The 27381-nt window shown below is 43.2% G+C and overlaps 1 protein-coding gene across 1 annotated transcript in view; it reads left to right on the top strand.

Moving 5' to 3' along the window:
- Window positions 1-27381, top strand: part of DNER (delta/notch like EGF repeat containing) — a 1147135-nt gene that overhangs the window by 686906 nt on the left and 432848 nt on the right. The window contains exon 6 of the mRNA XM_078668148.1: window positions 9230-9383. Coding sequence (XP_078524274.1) covers window positions 9230-9383 — 154 coding nt within the window. The remainder of the gene's footprint in view (window positions 1-9229; window positions 9384-27381) is intronic.

The following is a 27381-nucleotide window of genomic DNA, read 5'->3' as shown; positions in this document are numbered from 1 at the left end:
TAGCTCACTCTGCCACCCCAGTTCAGACATGGCCATATGCAAATCAGTCTGACCCTGTACCTCATGGGAACAGTCCAGCCTGAACTGCCAAGGCCAAGGGTGACAGTGCTGTTCCCCGAAGACCCACAAAGATGATGGAAGAAGCTGGATCCTAATGTTTCCATTTTGATGTACTGATGTCTGTTTCTAAAGACTGAGAGCTAACTCTAAGCCATTATCCCAATTGTTAAGCGTTACCGGAGTGGAAATTGATGTTAGTAGCCCATCTGTGCCCTAAGAGTGTAGAGCGATCTGAGATGGAGTTGGTTCTTTGTTTATTTTGAGGTTTGGGAATGCTCTTTTCATCCTTGTAGGAATTAGCAACTATTGTTGAAATATGTTATCTTTAGTCCTTGGTCTGAATATGATGACCTTCTTCTGTCCAGCTGTCCACCCAGACAGTTTGTTTCAAATTTGTTTTGTAGATAAATAAGTTGCATCATGTGTTTAGTTCCTCTGATTACATATGTTGGTTCAGGTTTAGCAGGTCATTGGTCAAATGCAGTGATTCCTAATCTGTGGTCCAGGGACCAGTGGAGATCCGCAAAGCCTACTCCAGGGATCCACTACTGTTTAGAAAATTAAATAATGTTAACAGGTTAATAAAGTGTGTATAAATTACAATCGATCATTTTATAATGATCAGTAAATGTGAAGGAATTTGAAATTGGAGGCTAAAATTTTAGAATCCTCAGATTGTTTTGTGGGAGCCGTATAAGTGCATCAAACAAAATATTGTATGAAGTGGTCTCATTTCAATTTACAAAGGCTCCGAGCATCCCATTAAAATTGAGATTTTTTTATATTTTTTTATATTATTTCTTTAATTAAAATATTTAATAATTTATATATTTGTTTGATGAAAGCTTGTTTCTGTATTTTCTTGTATGTTGTTTTGTGGGTCAAATCATTGAAATTGGATGGGCCAGGGTCCCGGCTTCCAGTAATGACTCAGTGGGGGTCCCCAGATCACGATAGTAATTCAGTAGGGTCCCTGGGTTCCAGTGATCATTAAGTGGCGGTCCTCAGAAGTCAAAAGGCCAAGAACCACTGGTGGAATGCATCTGTTTTAGGGGAATATATTTATATGTGTGATCACAGGTTTGGATCCCATTGGGTGTACTCAGCCTTTCACCCTTGTGATGCAGATCAAATGAGCACCATTCAGTTGGCAAAAAATAAAGATATGCTACCCTCCTTAAGAAACGTCTCCCCCAGTGAATAAGCACTTTAGAAAATAAGCAGTAATTCAATGGGACATTATTGTTTTAATTTACATGCTGTTTCTATAGATACCTTTGTGATATAATTTAGTGCCTCATGTTTTCCAGTTTCCTTTGGGCCCCTATGGTAAAACATACATATACTACTTTACATATACTATGCATAGTTCAGCAAAGTGCATTACACTTCTGGTTATTTATTCTAAAAAAAGAATGCCAACCCAAATAAGGCACTCAATTTTTCTACTGGTAATTATTTTTTCACACTATTACTATAGATTGTCACAAAAACATTATCAGTTGGCTGTTTGATGATTTGCAATTTCATGCAAAGGTTATTCCACGCATGTCTAGATTTATTTGATTTTCAGGGCAGGGTGTCAGCGATTCAGAGTTCTTGCACACATCATGAATGACTGCAGTGAAGAGACAAGTCATAAGTGATGGACTCTCCAAGACTCTTCATTCCATCCACTTCGCCCATGGCATAGTATCTCCACCATGGCTCCCAGATCTTCGTCAATTTACTGGGCCACTCCTCCCCATATAGATCCCATGTCCTAGTCTTTTTAAATGTATGTGCAGCTTTTGTAATTTTGGAGAGTTAGCCAATGGGAATGACGAACAGTACAGTAATCAAAAATGAGTAAGGGTGAAGGCATAGCTATGTGCTGCGTTGCCTGCTAGCCACAATGAAACGAGGAGACCATGCAGGTGGAGGCAGGTGAGTTACTTTATTCGGTGCCTCCATCAACTTTAGTTCATTTTTTATTGATATAGATTTCATCAGAGATCAACAATGTTTACAATTATAAATAATCAATTAAAAGGACCAATAAAGGATGTGATAGCCTCTGTACAAGCATATTATTAATACATAGGTAAAAACGATTAACAAAATGTATACAGATTGTAACACACAAATTCACCAGGCGGTGGCTTCCCTAAGGTAATCAGAGCATTGACTTTAAATACATTATTTTTAAAACACAAAGGTTCTAGAAAATGATGCATATCCTCTGTCACTTGCTTACTGGGACAGACGCATGGAGTGTGCTTAATGTCTTGAATCACACCCTTACAGAGCTTGCATGTTCCAGTCTTATCTCCTGTGTTAAACCAATGCTTTTTAAAATTGTTTAAAGGTGAAATGCCTACTCTTATCATGATTAAAACTTGCCTAGTACTATGCCCCAATGTAAATTTCAAATATTCTTGGTTCTGCTTAAAAAATATACTGTCAGAATAGGGTTTGTAATTTTTTAACTGAGAGCAGTGTACAATACCCCAAGCATAACTAGTCTGGCCATCATATTTTTCAGGAACAATTTTAGTTGTGCTGGTGTCCATAACTGAAAATGAACAATAGAAAATTTGAATTTTGAAAGTGCAATCTAAAGGTTATTATAAAATTGTGAGATCCCACTTTTCAATTAAAAGTTTAATTCCCTAGAAGGTCTTTTAATGGCCCTTCTGATTCGTGCAGTACATTATAGGCCCATCTAATCACACTTGCAAATGATCTACTGTAGGCACTGAGGAGGGAGAAGCTCTAAGCATAATACTTGAATGGTAATGTTTGACTCAGGGATACTATCTTCCATAGAACCTTCCATTTCAATATGTTTAAAACAGTCCATTTGCCAATGGGGATATATTTGAGTGCATAAGAAAAAATGGAAGGTATCTTTGCCCGATAGATGCCTATGAGAATTTTAAAGTGTTGCCTGCCCGAAGACCAATAAAATCTTTTAAAGGTGCCTTTGTAAGATTTACCTTCAAGCCTATATGAGAAAAGTGAGAGGTACTTTCTAGGATCTGAGAAAAGACCATTCCTAAGTATATATATGTTGTTACCATATCCACGGGCCTTCCACCCAACCTCCAATTAAAAGGGCAATACCGTCTCTTTCCTCTGAAAGGTACCACCGTAGTCTTGGAAATACTTGTTTTCAAGGAATTATTTTCTGCATGTTCAAAAAGGACATCCAGATTCTGGGAAGTTGTCAATATTCTTACAACAGGCAGGTAAATAGTGAAAACAAAAGTGGAGCTAAAATATAGCCCTGTTTTAAACCATTTTGTTTTAAAATCTTAGAACTCAGCCCCCCCCAGTAAAACTCAGCACCAGGTGGATGTATGATGTAATAAGTCTTAATAGGTCGCTAGGAATCGTCAGCCTCACTAGTTTCTTCCAAAGGGTAGGTCCATCGACCCTATCAATAGCAGTAGGGAAGTCTACTAATCAGGAGTATACAACTTGCGGCTTAGACACCACATATTTGTCAATAACAGTTTGTACTTTCGTGATATTATCAGTCACTGAGTGTTTGGGTCTAAAACCCGCCTGGACTAACGGTATCACACCCTTCGAGTATGCCCATTCCTTGAGGCGGTCCAAAACGCTTGAGGCAAAGATCTGCCCTGTTGCGTCAAGTAGGGCAATTTTTTGATAATTATAGGGAGATAGGAGAGAACCTTTTTTCTAACTTTTTGTAGGACTGCTTGCTGCAAGTTTATCCAGTTCTTATCCATTATATTTTGGTTGTTTACAAAACAAATGTTCCCCCTTCTTCTTGAAAAGCTCGAATTTCTTTGCTCCTTTTAAATGAAAAATCAATAAACTGGTGACAGATGAGCCTGTTCAACTTTCAAGAAAGTTCGACTTCCTGTGCATATTTAATGGGAGGCTTTCTTTCAAGAAACCCACTTCCTCTGAATCTGATGGACAGCATTTGAAATTATGGCTTCGAATTTCTAAAGGGGGTTTCTTTCTTTGAGTGAATCATAAGGTCACGGTGATGAGGCTACTGAAGTCATCTTAATTATATTGTTTGAGTTCCAAATAATTCGACCTTGATTAGAGGCTATAATGGCCTCTCTGTTTCCTTGTGTTAGAGATCCAGATGACTTTTGATGAAGTAACAATTAGAGTTTTAAAATCAATATTGCATGCTCGCTGCCTTGAACATCTCAGATTTTAAGTAAGAACATTACTGAAATAGATCACAGCTAGTTATGATGTAATCGATAATTGAGGAGCCAATAACCCCCTTTATGGTGTGAGCACCCGGTACATCATTTCTTCAGTTTAGGACCAGACCGTTTACTCCATGCAGCGATTCCAATAATATTCTTCCACAATTATCTGCTATTGCCTTAGGTGGAAAGACTGGATCAGAAATGGAGAAGGCTCCTTCCAGATCCTTGTTTTTATGGGCTTTTATCAAGGCGTTTGAGATTTTTACATTGAGATCACGTATTATTATCAATTGGCAATTTCCTCCAGACTCAAGAATGGACTCCATCAATTCAAATATCTCATTCAGCAGAGAACTGATTTTTTAGGCTGGGCGAAACATAGATGTTGACTAGAAATAAAGTATCTGCAGAATGAGCACTCACTTTGGGAAGTTTACTTTTAATGCACTGCACATTGTTGCTCGGATGATGTATTATTTCAAAGTCCCACTGTAGCTCAAAAGGAGGCTAGAATGGCCACCTTTAGTATAGCCTTTCCCGACCCTTGAAAACACTATTCAATTTATTTTCATTTAAGTTCCTGGAGAGCAAAGACCAAGAAACATCAGTTTTTGTATTATCCACTTTGGTCAGGCTTTGGTTCCATATCTTTCTATCTCCTTGGTAGAAAGGTACTGCGAGTGTGTTGGCAGACCCACTATTGCGCTCATGGCCATTTGGGTTAGATGCAATGGCCGGGGCATTAACTCCCCCGTCAAATTCCTGCCTTAGGAACTGCTTGGCTGAAAGCTTAGTTTGGGTTCCCACACCCTCGAAACCATTTATGTGAAGTCTGTCACTAATCAGCAGCACTGTTAAGGGGATCACATTAGACCAACATTCTAATTGCGCTGTGGAAAGATATTGGTTAATAGGGAAGGAGACCACTCTTTTTTTGAAAGATGTAAGGTAATTTTGCAGGAGCCTTAGGATTTTTTGTCTGCAAAGAGATCTGATATCTCAAGAACACGTTAGAGATTTGAGATTGCCCTACGTTAGCAAGCATTCAATTAGAGCTTAATGTCGAAACGGCATGAGAAGAAAACATGCTTTCCTAATGAAGCATGGAACTTGCAAATTTGAGGGTCAGCGGGTTTAATTGCTCCTGTACTGAGGCGGCCAGTAGGCAACGGTGGTGGGGGAGGGGTAAGGTGAGTAGAAGATAAAAAAAAAAGAAAGACAAGAAAACTTACCTCCTCCTCGCGTTGCCAGCCGCTGCCTCTGCACCGCCTCTCTTCCGTGGCAGTAGGAAGCAACCAGGCTCCCCTCCAATCACAACGCTGCAATGCAGCCTTGTGATTAGTTGCCCTAAGCCAATCACAAGGCTGCAATGTAGCGTTGTGATTGGTCTGAGCGCTGTGGTTCAGCGCTCAGACAGGGACAGCGAGCCTGGGCATGTTCTCCACCAGGCTGTGTAATGCAGCCTGGTGGGGAAGATGTAAAGTGCGCAGGACTGTTTGGCCGGGCCAAGACGGCTGGCCAAGCAGTCATGCCCACTAAAAGTGTCCTCACCACTCCGCCCACTGGTCCCTTCTCTGGCCAGCCCCGCCCTCCCTGCACCTATGAACAGGAAATCTAAAATGATATTACTCTCCCGTTATTATCATTGTATTTTTCCTCTGCACTGCTCTGAAAGCAGGGGGGCGACTTTCCTCTGCCGTAATGGAGCCACCCCTGCGCTTGTATTTCTTTTCCAGATGGAGGAGGGACATATTATAATCTTGTGCATCTTGGCAGATTATCTTTTTGATTATTCTATTGTTTGCCCTATTGACCCCAGTAGTTGAGTGCTTGTCTATCCGTGCAAACTGTATTTTTCAGGACTTCCTCTTAGTAATTCTGCAATTTGCCTTTCGCTTTTCCTCACATTCTTCTACTTTGTCTTATTACTGGCAGCCTTCATTAATTTTATTTATTTGCTGTTCATGGGGTTGGGCGGGGGGGATTTTTGTCGAGTCACCTACACCATTAGAGCAATTGAAAATAGGTTACAGGTGTAGTGAAGACCGGGTTCTGCCTGCACACATTGCTATGTTAGCATGAGCGTATTAGAAGTTTAAACACCATTTTGCCACTTTGCGGCTTTTGCACACAACACTACATGTATCTGTTGTTGTAAGTTAAACTGCTTGATTTTCTTCACATGAGAACGGTCTGCTGTCCACATCCCTAGACTTACAGGGCAAACTAGGTCTGTACAATTTGTGCTGAAGTTTTCAAGGTCAAATAACAATGTATGCTGTTGATTCAGGTTGATCGGCCCACACTCTAGACACAACACGCACACAGCTGCGAATAGCTGAAACTCGAGTGCCTTTAATATTATACTGTATGGATGTTTTCAGGCACTTGGAGTAAAACCTTTCCATCTACAGAGAGCGTTACTGATCCTGTGATGTGATTCACCTCAACTGATCTTGTATGGGGTTCTCCCATTTAAACCTAGAGACCTTCTATTATTATAAAACTAGCTCCGAGCCAGGGGAGGGTGGTACACAAGGCGCTTTGAGACCTGTTTCCACTACCATTATAACATGATTTTTCCTTTTGTGTTTTATGGAATTGTAACAATGCTGATTGTTTTATTTCTAATCATATGCCTGCTCATGTTAGCCAAAATACTGCATCTTAGAGCACGTAGTTAAAATAAACATTTTAAACTTTACTGTGTCTCTGATTACTCATGTTGTGGACTTGTATGAGAATAAAAATGAAAAAGTGTTCTTGATTCCCACTATTCCTGAGAGCATTCTAATTCGCTTGTTCTGGGTTGTCTAATCATTGGTAGCTTTGTTGTAGGTCGGAGAACGAATGAGACACTGATGCTAGTTGGATAGGGGTTCTGGGTACTGAGGTGAGTTTTTGGTACACCACAATTCACTGAGGTCCTGGTTTCCTGCGCATAGTTCTGTTCATGAGCAGAATCCCCACAACACAGGGAGGGGCGACTGAGACAGAAAATGGCTCCTGACCTACAGATGATTCTGTAAATAGTCTGCGTAGGAAGTAAACTGTTTATTCCCCGTTCTCTTTCCTCTCTTTAAGTTTTATCTTGCTTGTTTGAGTTGCACAAGACTTTTTATGAAAATTCCAAAGAGATGGTTCTTTGAGCCGAGCGCGTCCACGCTTGTTTGCTCTCCAGCTCCAATATTTGCCCTTCCAGCAGTTGACTGTTCCTTTTAATTAATTAGGGATGGCTTCGTATTGCAGTGCACTTCCTTCTTCTGCCTTCGTTCTTCAAAACGGACTTCAAAGTTCTCCTCCTCCAAAGACACTTCCAAATGTAATTCACACCCTCTCTATTATCTGAAGGAAGACCTCCCATTATTGAAAATTCTTTTCTCCATGACTTTGGAAGTGCCTTCCCAGTGTGTTCTTGTGGTTGGAGTGTTTGCCATTTATTGCAGTATTATCCTTGTACCTGTGTTTGGTACTCTTTTGTAACATGCACACGCCACTTCTCTCTTGTAACACACTGTTTGCTACCTCTCACATTTTGTTTGCTTTAGATACTTGCACAAGTGCCACCATTGCCTACGTAACGTTTGTTCTTGTGCTTGAGTGTCTGCCATATATTGCAGTATAATACCTCTAATTGTACTTTGTTTTCTCTTGTAACCTGCATACATGTCACTTTTTGCTCCAGTTTTGCACCGTTTGCTACCTCATGTATTTTGTTTGCTCACAATTGTCACTTTTGCCTCATGTAACTTAACGTTTGCTTTTGTAATTTGCTCACTTGTAATTTTCTCCTCATGTATCATTACTGTTCCTATTGTGAAGCGCTCTGGCGCCTTCGGGTAAAGTCCGTGCAATATAAAAACGCATAAATGAAATAAATAAATGAGAGTGTGCACTTCCTGTTCCTCCATCTATAGTCACTTTCTGCACATGCTCTGTTCTGGCAGTTGGCTGGTGTCCCCAGGGTCCTAGACACCGACTCCACACCTTCTACTCGTAGATGGCAGCTGGGGTCATTGTGTTTTTAAAATCAATTGCCTATTGGGTGAGTTTTAATACATTCCAGGTGCTCTTGCACCACTACGGAGTTATGAAACTAGAACAGGCATGCATTTATCAAAACACATTTAAACCGATCTTTTAAATGTTCAATTAGAATTGAATTTTTTTTTTTAATTGTCTAGTTTTTACTTAATATATTGCCAAATTATTACACAGTATTGATCCACTGAGTGTTGTAGTTCTCATGTTTTTATTCATTGGGATACTCTCCTGTTTTTTTGTATGCTATCCCGCCTTGCAGTAATACTGATGTTTAAATTTGGTTATGTTTTAAACTTCTATGTTTATCTTTTATGGCAATTGCCGAAATAAAGATTATTGAAATGAAATGAAAATGTTCAAGTTATCAAATTGTGCAGGAAACCTTACACGAAAGAAAAAAGAGCCAGCATGTAGAACTAATTGCGACATTTTTAAATGCAATTAATTCACAGTACGTTCTTTTCATAATATGTAGGTTGAAACTAACGTGATGTCATGAGGGAGGTCGTGAGACAGGCTCGGTTTTCGCACCATCAGTACCATGCATACTGGAATTTGTAGTTTCAATATTTCCATTATAAATAGGTGCCTACAAATCCCAGTGCACTTACTCCTGTTGGAGCAAAGTCACTCCTACAAGTCGGAGCCAATTGACTGCTAATATATCGTGCTGTGTCAACAATTTGTTATTTTTCTGTAAATGAAGATTAAGTATATAAATTGTAGAAGATTATTTAATTAAAATGTTTAAACTCCAGAAAAAATATTATGCATTTACAGTTTTTCTGTAATCATTTAAAGCAACACGATGGATACTGTGTGCTTGCTTGAAACTTTCCCTCAGAAAAGATAATAAAGCAAACTTTTGTGGTTCTTTTTTTGTTTGCTTAGTTAAAGAACATGGGTCTCTGACGTAACAGGTGCACTGTGTTTGTTTACAGGCCGCGTTTTCCTGTGTGTGTGAAGATGACTTCACGGGCCCTTTCTGTGAGGAATTTAACGCCTGCAATAGTAAACCCTGCCAGAACAATGGGACCTGCACCGACGTGAAGCAGTACCAAGAGGGCAAAAATGTCACTTGTACTTGCTCTCCTGGTATGTATCAAGTTGCATAACCAATTATAGATTTATGTATTTATTTTTATGAATACACAACTGAGGGTGGCAAGAAATGGAACAGATATGAGGTGGAAAACAGATGACGCACGTGATCTTAATATTCGGGGTGAAGAACCCCTGAAGTACATTACGAGGATGCTGCCAGTCACCGAGAAGCTCCATAGCTGTGAAGAGGCACAAGGCCGAAAGCTAAGTGCCTTTATTGGTGGGAACTCCAAAGTGGCCTGCAATATCCTTAATTATGTAAAGAAAGAGTGTATTTTATTTCATATAATTTCATTGCTAGCTGTGTAGTGACCAAATGTCATGTGTGACACCTTTGGCTTGTCCTGGTTTACTGGCCAACAGCAGATCGATGGCTGGTTTGTTACATCCATACTTTACATATTGAAAGCCCATCTAAGTGTACCAAAATGGAAAATGTTCAGACTAAACAGAAAGGACTGGTAGGAAGGTGTAAGATGTACGACATCTTTTCCTCAGGTGTCTGATTGGTCCTTTATCAGCACAACTGAAACAGCGTCCAAGAAATACATGATTTTTAGATGTGGATGTTCTAGAAATAGATTTAGCTGTCTCACATACTTCATGTTTTCCCTAAAATGCATGATAAAAATACATACACACACATACTTACATTCATATATACTTGCTTACAAGGGCTTTCGATCAGAGTTCTTCACCAATCAAGTTTCCTTAATGTTTCGCTTTCACTTCCCACAGCATGGAGTAGTGGGTGAGCTCACTTCATTGGCTGTCTTGCACTGTGATCGACAGCATTGTGCTTGTTCATATTTGCTCAGCCACCTGAAAAGGAGTGCTCTTCGGAGCCCAGGTTAGTGTGCCCGCCCTGCTGTACAACACCTTCATTTTTAGATTTTTGTCATTTTTTATTGTTGATTGGCTATGTTTGCAAAACAATATAAATTACAGACTCAGCATGATTGCCATGGCCAAACCTATTGGCTGTGCCAATGCTTGTTTTTTTTCTTGAAGAGCCGGTGCTGTGCTGCTTCTCTCTGTAAGCTGCTTCAGACAGCCTGCCTCCCAGAGGTAATGAATGCAGCTGAGGCATGGCTCCCCAGGCACTCGCTCTGTGAGGAAGACAGAGTGTGTTTTACAAACTGCTGCCAGCGCAGAAACGCAGAGTTTGAATCCGCTTCCTTCATGCAGATTGAAGATTGTTCAGTGGTGACTGGTCCATTGGGGCTGTGGGGCCACATCCCCTACCTTTTGCCCTTCACAAACAGTGTCTGTCAGGCTGAGCAAAGGTCAGCCTGACAGAGACTGTGGGGCAGATTTACAAGCCCTGTGCGCCACTTTTGTGTCACTTTTCCTGTTAAAAGTGACGCAAAAGTGGCGCAAGGGGCTTATAAATCTGCCCCTGTTTATTTTCAGGTCAGGGAGCTGAGAGCCAGACATGCGCTAAATGCGCAGACTCCTGGCTGCCTGAGCTGAACTTTGCTGGGCTGAGGAAGTCACAGTTCCAGTTGGCGTGACCTCTTCAGCTCAGCAAATGTCCCCAAGGCCCTCCCCTCAGTGACGAAGTGTAGAGTCACTGATTGCCTCGCACCTGGGCGCATCAGTTTTAAGCCCTGAAGCGCTCAGGGTCAAAGGTCAATCAGTGACATTTAATGACAGAGTGGGGTAGGGTCAGCAATCTCACTGACCCCATCCCACTCTGTGATGATGTTGGGGCTGCTGCCTTCCCTCCTAAACTTACCGGCCGCCACAGAGATTGTGTTATCGGAGCAAGGCTTGCTTGAAATCACTTATTATAAGGGTCTAGAAGTACCATTTACTTATTACATGCATGCTCTGAAGTCAGAATCAAGGCCCGACTGGCCGTTGCGGGCACCGGGCAATACCCCGGTGCGCCGCAAGGGTGGGGGACGTTTTGGGTCCCTGGGGTCGTTTTTGTTACAGGGCCGTTTATGCAGCATAGCTGCAAAATCAGCCCTGTAACAAAATTGGCCGAAAACCGGCCCGACAAAGAGCTCGGTCGCACACTCAACCTCCCTCAGGGGCGCCGGCCGAGCACTTTGCCAGGGCCGGTTTTGGTTCCCAGTCCGGCCCTGGTCTGAATGCACCTGTAATAAGAAAAGCATAACAGGTTTATAACATATTAAGCTCTCCCTCATTGTATATGGCATATAATAACTAATAAGGGTACTCAAAGGCAATCAGAGGTCTTATAAATCAGTAGAAGGTGGGGTACATGGAATGTTGGAGTAGCTCCTGACAGCGTACTCTCCTGGGAAGTGCATGGATTTGCCTAAGTCGCAGAAGAGGGGGATGTGCTCTCCACTCTTGTTGACTTTGAGGTGCTTTGTTTCGGGAGACTTGACTGATTGAGTATCCCAAACATAGCTGTTAGTGTTTTTTGAGGAAAGTATAAACAAGGGAAGGGGAACATCCCAGACAGGCTGATGATGTCTGTTTCAGTTGATTTCAGGTGGGAAGCAGCGTTGGACTGGCTTGCCCGGCACTCTCGTGCTGCCAGAAGGGCCAGTTTGAAAGTTCAGTGTGTAAGCCGGTTTTCTTGGCTTGTAATGACCCACAGTGCTCAAAAGCCTAGTCCAACGCTGGTGGGAAGGGCATGTGGTTTGTTTGAACAATGTTGGTGATTCCTCTGTATTGCTCAACAGAAGGTAGAAAGAGACACCAAATGGTGGTGGTTAATGTTTATATGGGGCAAGGGTGTAGAAAAGGAACAGAGGACATTTGACGAGTACCTGGTGAAGATCGTAAGCATATTTTAGGTATCTCGAGTAAACTAGGGAAGACTTACAAACCAGCATAAGGCTAGGTAATAAATGAGAATATGATGGCACCCCTCAGGGTTTAGCCAAACCTTGTTTCAGAAACTGAAAGCATCTGTGTAAAGTTATAGCTTGCATCTACCATTTAATGATGTGCAGGTTAGGTCTCTGAATGGTCGGTTTATGATGGTCAAACCAGCAGGGAGGCTTGTGTTACAGGAAAGCAATGGTACTAAGTCATTATTTTTGCTATCATAGGGACCTTTACCTCGAGGCTTAGGCTTTTGTACAGAGCCTCATACTGAAAGTTATCACAAGCCAGTTTAGATGGAGTGCAATTTGGAACCCCTGAGCCATGTGTAACAATAAGGATAGAGGGATGGATGACCAATCAAAAGGTCAAAGGGTAAAATGTTTTTTTTAATGGCTTTAAGAAGTGGAAATTACTGAGGGAGTTTCAGAGAAAACAGTACTGACTGTATGATACAAGGAAATTAAGAAAGAGAACTGTAAGTATGTTATACTATGAAAGGAAGACTTACTAAAAACAGAACTTTTCTGCAAAGTTAAGAGAATGGTTGGTATGATGTAGACTGTAGGGAAAGTCAGTGAAATTACATGCACAGGTGTGGCTCCCAGGGCCGGACTGGCGGTAGCGGTCAGTGGGCATTTCTCCGGAGGGCCACCAGGTTGGGGGCCGGCTTTGCGCCCCTGAGGTGCTGTTTTTGTTACAGGGCTGCTTTTGGGGCATAGCTTCAATATCGGCCCCTGTAACAATATTGGTCAAAACCGGCCCTGGCAAACAGTTCAGACACACACTCAACACTCCGGAGGGCCGGCCAAGCGGACAGTCGAGTGGGCGGGGCTGCTTTGCGAGCAGCCAAGGCAGTGGAGGAGTTTTGTGCTCACTCCTGAGGGCGCTATGACCCCTCAGGGGCCGCCCAAACCAGTCATGCACATTCTGCCCATTCTGCCCTTTCTCCATGCAGGCTGTAATGCAGCCTGAATGGAGAACATGGCATCCCCGTAAGTCCCTGGCTGGGCAGCGTCCCTACCAATCACAACACTGCCATTGCAGCATTGTGATTGGCTATGCGGAGGCAGGAGAGCAGGAGCCGAGAAGACGCAGGACCCGACCGGCGGAAAGGTAAGTTTGAATATTTAAAAAAATATATAAATTAAATTAAATCCCCACGCGACCCATCCCCCCGCCACACCACTCGCGAGCCATGCCGGCCATGACTGTACATGCATGCTTACAGTACTCCATTAGGGGCAATGAACTGAAAGAATACAGAGAACAGGGTGAATGAAAAAAGACTTGAACAACATTTTAGAAGCATGAAGAATGCAGGTTCCTCTGTGCTACCTCCAAGCCTCTGGTCAAGGTGAGATATAGGATTTTCAGTGTCAGGACAGAAACCCAACTTCTTCCAGTTGAGAAAGACTCTGATTACAAATATGCTAGATAGTTGTGAGACTGCAGTTACATGTGGTGAAAAGTTTACTGCACACAGTAATTACCTGGGGCAATAAGGTTATATCAAGACAGTGTTAAGAGGTGTAAAAATTACAAAACAATGAAGTATACTCTCGTAAAATGCACTTAGTTATGCTGCACAGTTTGCTTTTTCTTGCATGTAATTTAGTCAACCCTGCCACATAATCTGGTTCTCCACTGTGGCCCTTTTTATCAATCAATTGCGCCAAGAAACCTCCTTGGGATGAACATGCACTAGAAAAAGAAACCTCTTATATAAGATTGTATTTCTGAGAAAGTACTGGTAGATTTTCCACATAATTATGAATTTGTTGCATTTGCCACATTATCATTATCATCTGGTGCATAATCTGAAGATTCTAACAAAAATATGTTTCTAGCGCAAATGGATCAAAAGTTACTAAACATACCACAACACATGTTGCCACACAGAGGAGGACCCTTTGCATAGGTTGACTTGATACTTTTCTGTTGCTTATTGCTATCTTTGAGTGTTAATCTGGCACTAAAGAAGTGTGAAACCAATTTCAAGACAGTCTTAAGAAGTGTAAAAATTACTAAACAATGAAGTAATACTTTCATAAAATGTACCTGGTGATGCTGCACAGTTTGCTTTTTCTTGCATATAATTTAGTCAACCCTGCCACATAATCTGGTCCTCCACTGTAGCATTGGTTATCTACAGGGCCGGACTGGGAACCGCAACTGACCCTGGCAAAGTGCTCGGCCGGCCCCCCCTTCCCACTCGGGGGGTTGGAGGTGCCGCCGAGCTCTTTGCCGGGGCCGGTTTTCGGCCGATTTTGGGACAGGGCCAAAATTGGCCCTGTAATAAAAACGGCCCCCAGGGGCCCAAAACCGGCACCCACCCGTGCGGCGCACCGGGGGATTGTCTGGTGCCCGCTATGGCCAGTCCGGCCCTGGTTATCTTTCAATAGCACCAAGAAACCTCCTAGGGACGAACATGCACTAGAAAAATAAACCTCTTATATAAGATTGTATTTCTGGTGGATTTTCCGTCTTGTAAACAGTGCCATCAGGTTCTGAAAACCATATTAAATAACCACTATAACTTGAAATTTTTTCCCACAACCAAGGAAGATTCCTACTGTTCCACTGCCTTCCAGCTAGTTTTGCGTTATATAAATACCACATACATACATTCATACGCTGCTGTGGAAACCCTAAACACAACTAATAACACGCAGACACAAATAAACACCTAAACAACTCGGTTGTCTTTTGGAACGAAAACAACCTTCAAAATGTTGCTGTCTTGGTCGCAGTCTACAACTGCCTTAGAAACTTTGCTTCGAGAAACCTTCCAGCATTGTTTTTGAGCGTCAAGTTTTTTTTTCTCCATGCATACTTATTTTTTGAGAAAGATTGGAGTGGCATTTCCCCGAGCCTGGTTGCAGCTCAGCAAAACAAATTGCGCAAATATGTCGGTAAAAGATTTGCCAAGAGTGTGCTTTGCCTCAGCCTGAGAATTTACTGTCGTTAAAGGCGAATTTTTCTTCAAAAGACACTAGTGCTGACTGTACACTCCTTACACTGCTGCTGCCGACATCCTGTGGGATTTCTCGGCGAGGAACCAGTGAGAACAAAATCTGCCATGTTATCCTTTGAAATATGGACTCTACAATGTTTCCAGGTTTGAAATAGTAGGCAGAGAAAGAAATCGTGCGACCAAATAATGTGAAACTTTTTTTTGTAAAACTGAAATAGACCAGAAGCAAAATATTGGAGCAGCATAATTTTGGCTCCATCCTTCTACGTTTGGCTGGGATATATATAGGTCGCCAGTAGGTAGTTATAGTTAGGACCTAGTTACCATAGGAAAATCGCAACATTCTATTCCCAATAACTTTGGCACCGGTTGACCAATCTTTGCGAACTTTTTAAAACTCGTGGGGCGCTCCGGTCCGCTCCTATGTTGAAGGTTTCGGGGTGATTCGGCAAGCGGGGGTTGAGAAAGAAGGGGGGGTCCCAAACCTGTTTTCCCCTTGCAATTTTCCATCGGAAACTTTAGACACGGCTACAGCCCGAATTGCTGAACGGAATTACACCAAATTTGGCAAAAAGGTAGCCCTTGGTACAGAAAGAGACCCTTTTGTTAAATGGTGTAAATCCGTTCAGTAGTTGCTGAGAAAATCAAAATGAAAAAAATATTGATATCTAGAGGCGCGCAGGATCCGCGCACCATCCCGATCATGAGCTGCATGCTAATTGCCAGTCAACACTTCAAACCAGGAAGTGTTGGCAGCCATCTTGTGCCTCGGTAGAACCGAGGCACAAGAAAGCAGCAAAAAAAACACGAAAAAAAGAAAAGAGGGCAGGGTAGAAACACCCTGACCCCCTAGGCCTGTTCAGGGGGTTCCACAAGGACCCCCAGGGCCCCAAAAAGATTCTTTTTTTTTTTAAATTGGCAAAATCGGCGGAGGATCCACGGATCCGGACAAAAATCTTAAAAAACCAAAGCGCGGGACTGCCACCCCCTGGGGCTTTCAAAAATATTTGTGGGGGGCTCACGGCCCACCGCAGCCCCGGGGACCGCCATACTCCGGGGCTTGCATAATAAATGGGTGATGGGGCTCAAAGCCCCCCCAAGCCCCGGGGACCGCCACCCCCGGGGCTTTTATAAAATATTGGCGGAGGCACATGGCCCCCCCGCAGCCCCGGGTTCCGCCACCCCGGGGCTTGTTTTTTAAAAAAACATAAGACCCTGTGTGGGGGTTTGTGACGGGCCCCGGGGACCACCACCCCCTGGGGCTTTGCAATTGTTGGGAGGGGGGCCATGCGGCCCCCCTCCTGGAGCCCTGTGATGGCCCTGGGGACCGCTACCCCCCAGGGCCGGCACCTGCAGTGTCCCAGGGTGCCTATCCCCGAGACACTGCTGTTTGCTATGGCAGGGGGGGAGCCTCGTGGCTCCCACCCTGTCATAGCAAACTGTTTTGGTTTTTGGAAGAGAGAGCAGAGCTCTCTTCCAAAAACCAAATCCGATTGCTTTTCCACACAGGGAGCTGCATCTTAGCAGCTCCCCATGTGGAAAAGCAATGCCGGCTCCCGCAGGAGATGGGGAGCTGGTGGGACCGTGGGGGGATTGGGGACCCCTCCACAGTCCCCAGCGGAGAGGGCCAGCCCCGGGGGATGGGGTTCCCGGGGCTAGAAGTGGCCCGGGAGGGGGGCCATGTGTCCCCCCTCCTCAATAAGTAAAAATTCATAAAAATCCCAAAAAAACAAGGGCCGGCCCCGGGGGATGGGGTCCCCGGGCCATAAAGGGCCTGAGGAGAGGGGCAACTCAGCCCCTCCAAATAAATATAAAAATAAAAACTGCTCATGCCCCGGGGGATGGGGTTCCCTGGGCGACTTTAGCTTCGGGAGGGGGGCCACACAGCCCCCTTCCAATTTAATTCTTTTTTTTTTTTAAATAGGGGTCAGGCCCTGGAGGATGGGGTCCCCAGGGCTAATAAAATAGGAAAAGAAGGGGGGCCACACAGCCCCACTTCTAAAAAAGAAAAAAGAGACCAGCATCGCGCCGGAGACCCCACCCCCTCCCTGCAGCACTCTGCAAATGCGCCCCCTGGTGCATTTGCAGATGGGGAACTAATTCCCCTTGAGTTCTGGGTGGTCCCTGGCGGCCAACTAGCCCACCAGGAACCTCCAGTATGCACCAGGGAGCTGCTTGCAGAGAGGTGTTCAGAGGCCACGCCCCTTTCTACACCTCTCTGCAACGCAGCTCTGTGGTGCTTAATGGAGGTACCTGGTGGGCTAGTTGCATCCCAGGGACCCTCAGGATTCAAGGGGACTTAATCCCCCAACTTAAAACGCGCCACAGGCGTATTTGCACAGTGGTGAAGGGAGGGGGCGGGGCCTGAGGTGGCATGTGTGCAAACACGCCGTGTGGCACTTATTAAGTTGGGGAATTAATTCCTCATAAATCCTGAGGTCCCCTGGGGGCCAACTAGCCCACCAGGTACCTCCAAAAAGCACCACAGAGCTGTGTTGCAGAGTGTTGTAAAAAGGGGCGTGGCCTCTGTACACCTCTCTGCAACGCAGCTCCCTGGCGCATACTGGAGGTACCTGGTGGATGAGTTGGCCCTCAGGGATCCTCAGGATGGAAGAGGAATTAATTAGCGTTGCAGAGAGGTGATCCGAGGCCAAGCCCCATTTTACACCTCTCTGCAATGCAACTCTGTGGCACTTACTGGACATACCTGGTGGGTTGGTTGGCCCCCAGGGACCCTCAGGATTCAAGGGGACTTTATCCCCCAACTTAAATGCCCACAGGGCGTGTTTGCACACATTTCACACCAGGCTCCCCTGCCCTTCACCATTGTGCAAACGCACCCTGTGGCGTGTTTTAAGAGGTAGTTTTAATCCCCCTGCCCTATTATGTACTAGGGGCTTACAGAGGAGGTCATGCTAATCACAGGGGTACCCCAAACCCATAGTGTTCCCTAGTGTATGTAGGTGTTTTCACTGTATTCTAAGTATCTTTTAGTACACCACTGGCTCTAGGCCTGGTTAGTCAGAGTCAGTTAACACCAGTACCCGTCTGAAAAAGTTGTGGGCACAGGATGATTTTGTAATAAGGCCTCTTTTTGCTCCTTTGTTAGTTCTTTCTGCACATGTCTTGCTTTGTGGACTTCTGTTGCTTTTTTCTGCATTTCTTTTGCTTCTTTCTGTGCGTTCTTTCTTTACATGTCCTACTTCTGTATGCATAGTTAAAAAACCTTTGAAATTCACTTAAACAACCATAGGTTTCAGAGATCTTATAGTTAGAAATTAGCAGTTAAAAACCTTTGAAATTCACTGAAAAAACATAGGTTTCAGACACGTTATAGTTAGGAATTAGCATTTAAAAAACCTTAGAAATTAACAGAAAAAACCATAGGTTTCAGGGCGTTATAGTTAGCTGGACATTTCACTCGTACAAAACCATAGAAATTCCCCCGTTATAGTTAGTTCAGCTAACTATAACTCGCGCTCTCGCAATGCACTGCTGATGACGTCACATGTTACATCACTCATGACATGGTCAGTGACATCACTCATGACATCACTGATGACATCTCAAATGACATCACTGATAACATCATCCTTGTGATAGAATGGCAAACCTCGTCTCACCCTAATATAACCTTTGATACACACACTCAAAAATACAAACTAACATTTTCAAAGCAATGGACATACCAATACCAGTTACAACCCACCTATTCCGTACTTCCGAGATCTTCACACACATCCACTCATTCACCAACAGTCCTATACATTCACTCATACATGTACTCACTGATTATACCTACCTACACATTCTGTTACACACCGCCATTCATCCATAGAGTTACTCACACACATGCAAACAAAGTATCAAACATCCTTTTACTTGCATATACAGTTAGACACACACCACCACACTAACTTCTAAAGAAACTTATTAAACCTACTCTCTTAAACAATCACTTATAAAAACACATATTTATTAATACAGGAACTCTTTCAATCTCTCACTTTCACATATACTCACTTATATACACAAATACTAACTTATACTAGTTTAAAACATATGTAGTTACTTATAAAGACACTATTGAGACAGTCATTAACTCACTAACACAAGTATACACCCACTCATCATTCACTCACTAACACAAGTATACACCCACTCATCCACCCATACAGTCCTGCACACATACTGTCTTGAACACATACAAACAGTGACTCACTTATTCATGCATCTATGCACTAAGTAATACCCCCAGCGAACTACACAGACACTCACACACTCATACTGATACTGAAGAAAACAACTAATAACCCATACAGACACTCATGTAGCAACTCACTAAACCATGCAGTCACTTATAAACAAAGTGAGAGACTGATACAGATATTTACATATTTAAACATTACTCACTAACCTATGTATTCACTAAGATACACTTAACCAGTCAGTTATACAATCAATTTTACAAGAAAAAATCATTCATTTAGACACTTATAAACCCATTTATTTTTCGACCTTGAGATGTACATATATAAAACATATTTAATTTTCAGAAAAACACACATTCACTGGATGATGTCATCAGTGATGTCATTTGAGATGTCATCATGTCATGAGTGATGTCACTGGCCATGTCATGAGTGATGTAATAAGTGACGTCATCAGTAGTGTATTGTGGGCGTGTGAGTTAGCTGAACTACTATAACGGGGGAATTTCTATGGTTTTGTATGAGTGAAATGTCCAGCTAACCATAACGTCCCTGAAACCTATATTTTTTTCAGTGAATATATATATATATATATATATATATATATATATATATCAACACACTCGTTCACGATTCACAAGAACGGAGTCCAGGCCACCAATAGTTTTCAAATTCCGGATTAAATAAAGCTGTGATTAAATCCGGAATTTGAAAACTATTGGTGGCCTGGACTCCGTTCTTGTGAATCGTGAACGAGTGTGTTGGTATGTGAAGGGATTGGCGATCCCGTCCTTGGCCCGCTGCAAGAGGCCACTACAGCTTGGCGCCAAAACTTAGGCTGGAATATATATATATATATATATATATATATATATATATATATATATATATATATATATATATATATATATATATATATATATATATATATATATATTCATGTAAATCTCCTTCGCAAAAAAGAGCAGAAACCCATGTGGAGGATTAAAAAGCGCACTTTAATAAGAAAAAGTCTTTGGCGAATGCATTTCGGCAATGTTAGCCTTCGTCAGCGCCCCTCTCCGACCTCTTCTTGTGCTGTGGCGTAGGCAACCCTGCTTCGAAGTAGATGTAAAGAACCTTGCTCCGCCCCCTGATGTCATGGAGCACACCTGTGTGGTCCTGTGAAGCCGGACCCCAAGTCCCAGAATGCCTCTGTATGGTGCAAGCCAGGTAGGAAAATGCTCGACGGGGTGACACTGCCGGAGTGGAAATCGAACGCAGGCACAGTCGTGAAGCCAGTTGGGAGGTAAGGCAATTTCAAAGTCCAGTGCCCCCTCGAGTCCCCCACATATGAACGCAGCAACCTCTCCTATATATCCAAACACCCAGGAAACACCCAGGAAACCCATTGGAGTGAGGTCACACAGGAGATGATTATGCTCACATATCTTTCTTTTGACACCTTTTGAAAGGCCGGAATGCATCCACCATGAACAAAATAAAGATGCTTCCAAGTCTCCCCTACGAGGCCTCTGCTCGTTCTTTTGAAGGAGGTTGTGGTGACATTTATGCGCGCTTGCCAGTATCGCGCTATAGAGGCCCCCGCTTTACAAGTTGGCCGGGTCCCTCGCTGGCTGCTGCTTCGGCAGGTAGTGTGTTTTGCAGGTGATTGGATTGGATTGGGCCCGCCATCGAGCTTGGGACTACATAAAGCAGTTGCATTGAAGTATTCTACTTTGAAGTTGGGCGGGATGAATGTCATATCTGCCCCCGCTCCTCTGAATCCAGAGTTTGGCGGCTGAATCGGTTATGGGGATCCGAGGAGGCGCTTTTCATTCTACTCTGCAGGATACCGGCATCACAAACATCCAGCCCTGCAGTCCGCTAATCCACTTTGGGACAAGTACTGACCAAACATCCGGCACCACTTACCTGGGAAAGAAATACATCCTGGGATCAGCAGTCCGCCACAACATCACGGACTGAGTTAGGTGAGCTAACACTGGATGGGCGGAGCGGATGCTCACTATTGGTGCATGAAACAAACCAATTATTAGGAGGGTCCAAGGGCGAGTTTATCGACCCCCACTAGGTACATCCCCCAATCAACATAACTCATAACACAAAGAGTACCTAGAGGTCAAAACATAACTGTCATTTAACTGTCGGTCCAAACCCCAACACCCTACGTGTGATAATATAGTGAAAACACGCAATACAATAAGGCTAGATGGAAAAGAAGCTCAAGAGCAAAGGGAAGAAATCCCATCAGAGGCCACACTGTACCGCCCTCTTTCGCATCATTTGGGTACCCCTTTGTTCAGGAGGCAAACTAAACGGTCTAGTAGTATTATTATGACCGTATATACATGTGCACAAAATCTAGTGTTAGAGGGAGGTTATCATAAAAAGGTTTTGGTGTGCCTACTGAAAGAAGCAGTGTGAAGATAAGTGTAAAGTGATAGAAAGAAAACTTAAAATTGGATAAGCTGAGTAGATTTTGATAGTTTAATATTATCTCTCAGTTTCCCAAATCTAAAAACAAGAGTGAAAACACAGATTTAACATAATATCTGTGGCTAGTAGTGGTCAACATGTTTCTGCATCTCAATGAAAACCTTTCAATGTATTCTTCAGGACCCGATGTCAATTAACTACTGCTTTTATAAATGAAAGAAAAAGATATCACCTGCGACGTTCAGGTTGTGTGTTCAACCACATACCATTAGTTGTGGTTGTAGCGCTTCACCCCACCTGGCTGCAGCTCAGGTTAAGAGGAGCACCGCTCTGTCCGTTGGTGTCTCCCGGCAGTCATCCGAACTGTCTGGGGGTCACTATTGGTGACCAGCAGGAGGCACTTTGATGTTTGTGTGAAGCACCCTGAACTTTATGGCGCTGACGAGAGCCGGAAAGGCCAAAATGCATCCGCCATTAACAAAATAAAGATGCTTCCAAGTCTCCTCTACGAGGCCTCTGCTCGTTCTTTTGAAGGAGATTGTGGTGATATATATATTACCTACTGGCGGTCGCCAGTAGGTAGTTATAGTTAGGACCTAGTTTCCATAGGAAATCCGCAACATTCTATTGGGAATAACTTTGCCACCGGTTGAGGAATTTGCTTGCAATTTTCCAAAATTTTGGCCAGCTCCGCTGCGCTCCTTCCCTGAAAGTCTCGGGTAGATTCGTCAAGCGGGGCCCGAGAAAAAAGGGGGGTCCCAAAACGTGTTTTCCTCATGTTAATTTCCATAGGACCTTTAGACACGGCTACAGCCTGAACCGCTGAACGGAATTACACCAAACTTGGCAAAATGGTAGTCTGGTATGCAGATCACGCTTTTGGTTAAATAGTGTAAATCCCTCCAGTAGTTCCTGAGAAAATTAAAGTTAAAATCAATTATATATCTATAAGCGTGCACCATGCGCGCACCTTGCCATGCACGAGCTTCATGCTGATTGGCTGCCACTGTCTGTCAACACTCCAAAACAGAAATGGATGGCAGCCATCTTGTGCTTCAGTAGACTGAGGCACAAGAAAGCAGAAAAAAAAGTGTAGAACTCAAAAAGGGAGCAGGGTAGAAGCACCCTGACCCCCTAGGCCTGCGCGCACCCCATGATCCCCCCCCCAAATGTTTTTTTTTGCCTTGGGGGTCCTTGTGGGAACCCCTGAGCAGGCCTAGGGGGTCAGGGTGCTTCTACCCTGCCCCCTTTTTGAGTTCTGAAACTTCTCGAGCACGAGCTGCATGCTCATTGGCTTTCAACACTTCAAACCAGGAAGTGTTGGCAGCCATCTTGTGCTCGGTAGACCGAGGCACAAGAAAGCAGAAAAACAAACGTGTATAACGCAAAAAGGGGGCAGGGTAGAAGCACCCTGACCCCCTACGCCTGCTCATGGGGTCCCACAAGGACCCTCAAGGCCAAAAATGTTTTTTTTTAAAACCCGGTATGTTTATTTAAAAATTACCCCCCAGGGGGACCAAATTATGGGGGCATAGTGATAAAGTACGAAAACTGAATATGAAGTAAAACTGAATGTGTGACCTTGGGTTATTTTTATCTGGGATTGGCCCTCTGTTTGCCAGTTCATGCTAATTATGTAGAGCAATATAAAAACAGGTTGGAAGCAGGTTTGCCTGGAATCTTATTCACGAGAGGCCATTTTCTTTTGGCTGTAATGATTGTAGCCCCTAATGGACCGGTTAAGGAGTGGTTGCTAAAATGGGTTCACATTTAATTTGTGGTTGATTTAGCTTCTCACATTGAGTGGAGGGAAAATGTAAATCCTCCTGTGCCCGCCGTTCACATACACCAGCTTTTTTCTGTGGCAGCGTTTGCCTGGTCTATGTGGTGGCCACATGTTAATGGCACTTAACTGGCACTGTAAGCTCCCCCCACAGTTGAACTATGAACGCTGATCCATCTTGACGGCATCATTTTAAAGACCAACCTGCTTTATGGCGGTAGCATGGCTTTTTTAAACCGTTTTTATAGTCTGTTTCAAATAGAACATAAATAGTACCAAAGGACATAATATAGTTCAAATAGTAAAAAAACATGAAATCCAGTAGTGACATGGAACCTTAGGGGCAGTAAAAAATAAGTCGGGAGTTCATAGGTAATCAAAAAATTGAGGCGACAACTTTTTTCATATCTTGGAATACCGTTCCACCAAGACGACTCGTGGGTAAAGGCTGTTAGAGCAAAACAATACGTTTTATTAGTTTATTTCAGCACTCTCCCAATTTTCAAAAGTTAGGGAGAAGACCTCCGGAGAAGCTTTTACAGATCTACCAGGGAATAAGTATCACAACTGTAACCTATGGCTCAGGGGTGTGGGGTATTGCAAACACCCAGTCACTACAGTCTGGAAAATAATTTTCTGAGATATATTTTGTCAGTACTTAGATCAACCTCTTGTGTGCCACGCTGAACTGGGTTTAACGTATCTGTCTGATCTCATTAAATTGGAGCCGGTTCTTTTATGGCACGGAGTATGGACGAAAGAAACCAGGCTAAATATGGACATTTTAAAAATGGATAGTTTTAACGGTACTCTGAGTCAGTTATGTATGAAATTTCCTGCAGAATCTGGGACATCCGGAGTATTTTGCTGATCCTATGTGAGCTGTACGTAGGAAAGATTTAAATAAAAGTCTTGCGATGTTGGAATTGTCACGGTTAACTACTGAGATACTAAAGCCCACGGTTCTGGGAAATCAAATGATTTTAAGCGTTTTTATAATTCAGCCATATTTAGTGATAGTACCTGAAGGATATGACAGATTCCTATTAACAAGATTCAGGCTTGGAAAGGTCCACAAGCTTATTAGTTTTCCCTGTATGAATAACTGAGGCCAAACTAGGATAACCTGTCCTTGTGATAATTGCTCAAGTCAATCCACTATCCATGTTTTCTTGTGTGGATTTTATACTCTTATTAGGAAAGTCTGGATTCTGCCAATGTTGAGAACTATGGGGATAAGAAAATGCCGTCCAGCTTATATCGCATTACAAACTATAGACAATGCTAATGATATGGAAAATTGCGAAGTTTTTTTAAAAAAAAGTGGTCAGTTATAGGAAGAGCATAATATTGAGTAACTTTCAAAGCTGAATTTGACATGGAGCCTAACCGGGGATTTAAAAGTAACCTTCAAAACACAAATACATTTCTCAGTGTAAAACAGTTTAGTTATGACGTAATCAGTCACTTTCAATAGATAAGTTACACAATGGCCACCAAATATCTTTGGGCCTAGATTTAATTGGTTGCAAGGAAGCCTATATTTCAGAATTGGTACTGCAGTAATATAGGTCTTTAAGCAAGGTTGCCTTTGCGGTCTTTAAGCAAGGTTGCCTTCGTTTGGGGGGGGTGTATGTGATCCCCAGTGTGGTGAGATTTGTCTTTAAGCCAGTAGTAAAGCAATAGCGGTGTAACGGCGTATCCCTAATGGTAGCAGTTTAACATACCCCAGTAGAGCTCTAAGCGGCTGTGGTTGTCAGCCTGTCCCACCATTAACTATTAAAGACAGTAAATCAGTCTAGAAGGTTGCTATTACCTGCACCCCCATGTCAGATGGAAAAAGACTGCATGATCTGCCTGACATTTGGGGCAGTAATGGGATCTAGTGGTCTACTTTTGCCAAAGCGTCTGGAGTAGTATAGGCCCTGTGGAGGGATTTATGACTACTGTAGCTAGTGGGCAGCAGTGTTTACATTCAAGTTTACCACTTCGGATTTTAGGAAGTGCATTATTTAAAGTTCCCAATAAGAACAGTAATGTACTTTCCAGGAATGACGTTCCGTAATGCCATTGGCCCCCACACAAGGCTTGATATTTACCCCCTAGCTAGTGATTCACTATTATTGGTCCAAGCCAGAGGGTCACTGGGGGATATGGTGATGCAAGCGAAGGCAAATCGCTCTCTGCAGTGATAAAAGAGCAATAATTGAAGGGCAGGTCCAGTACTGCAGGTAACTTATCACAAATTCCTCTCAAGGGATGGGGTACACATCTCCATAACAATACTAAAGAATGTGCCCCTTCTAACAAGTGCTGCCATGGCAACTTAGCTTTTAAACCCTGGTGTAGAGTGCTTTGCTTTGCCGTAGTACTCTGCTGCTGATGGGGGCGTGGTTGAGTCTCCCTGGATTCAGATGGGATCCATCTGAAGGTCTTGTGGAGCAGGCGAAGCGTGTTGAAGCATGACGAGGAAACATCGTATCTGTTGGCTCATTGTGAACAAGGGTAGAGTATGATGCCGAGGTTTTGTGGCTGGTCCGTGGGTGTTTACAGTGAGGCGGGCCACCAGGAGGAGTTCCAAGCAGAACTGTGATTTAAATTTCAAAAATTTAGCAACTATTCATTATCTTCACTGTAGTTGCCTTTAATGTGGAGAGGGGCTGGCCTAACGACTAAGGCGCTTGACCTGGGGAACTTGGTTCGAGTCTCGGTAACGACGCCAAAAACCCCCTGTGATTCTGGGCAAATCACTTAATCTCCCCGTGCCTAAAAAATGAAAGTGTGTCCTCATGTAACGTAACTGGTGCTATGTAAAGCTCTCTGATAACTGATTCGGTTCGGTTCAAGTTCGCGGTATATAAAACTCTCTAAAAAATTTTTTAAAAAAAAATAATTAAAAAAAAATAAAAAATAAATAAAAAAAAGAAGTGTGGGGGGTGCCCAATCCCCCCCACACTGCCTCGGGGACCGCCGCCCTGCGGGGCAAAGCAACGCAGCCCCCTGGCGCATACTGGAGGCTCCTGGTGGGCTAGTTGCCTCCCAGGGAATTAGTTCCTCCTCTGCAAACGCGCCCGTGGGCTGCGCTGCAGAGAGGTGTAAAAAAGAGTGTGGCCTCATTACACCTCTCTGCAATGCAGCCCCCTGGGGAATACTGGAGGTTCCTGGTGGGCTAGTTGGTCCCCAGGGACCCCCAGTATGCAATGGGAATTAGTTCCCCCTCTGTAAACGCGTCAGGGGGCTGCGTTGCAGAGAGGTGTACAAACATTTTTTATCAATCTATATTAAAAAATATGTAATGTAATTTAAAAAATAATATATCTAAAAATAAAAAATGTATAATAATATAGTAAATCAGTATAAAGAATATAACAATTATTACATTAAAAAAATTTCATTTACAAAACCATTGAAATTCACTGAAAAAACCATAGGTTACAGCCACGTTATAGTTAGGAATTAGCATTTAAAAAACCTTTGAAATTCACTGAAAAAACCGTAGGTTTTACACACGTTATAGTTAGGAATTAGCATTTAAAAAACCTTTGAAATTCACTGAAAAAACGTAGGTTTTACACACGTTATAGTTAGAAAGTAGCATTTACAAAACCTTTGAAATTCACTGAAAAACCCGTAGGTTTGACACATGTTATAGTTAGCTGGACAATTCACTCATATAAAACCATTGAAATTCCCCCGTTATAGTTAGTTCAGCTAACTATAACTCGCGCGCCCGCAATGCACTGCTGATGACATCACATATTACATCACTCA

The sequence above is a fragment of the Lissotriton helveticus genome, chromosome 11, assembly GCF_964261635.1.
Source record: "Lissotriton helveticus chromosome 11, aLisHel1.1, whole genome shotgun sequence".
Lineage (NCBI taxonomy): Eukaryota > Metazoa > Chordata > Amphibia > Caudata > Salamandridae > Lissotriton > Lissotriton helveticus.
Note: the sequence above shows the minus strand (reverse complement) of the source record. Positions and strands in the feature narration are given on the sequence as shown.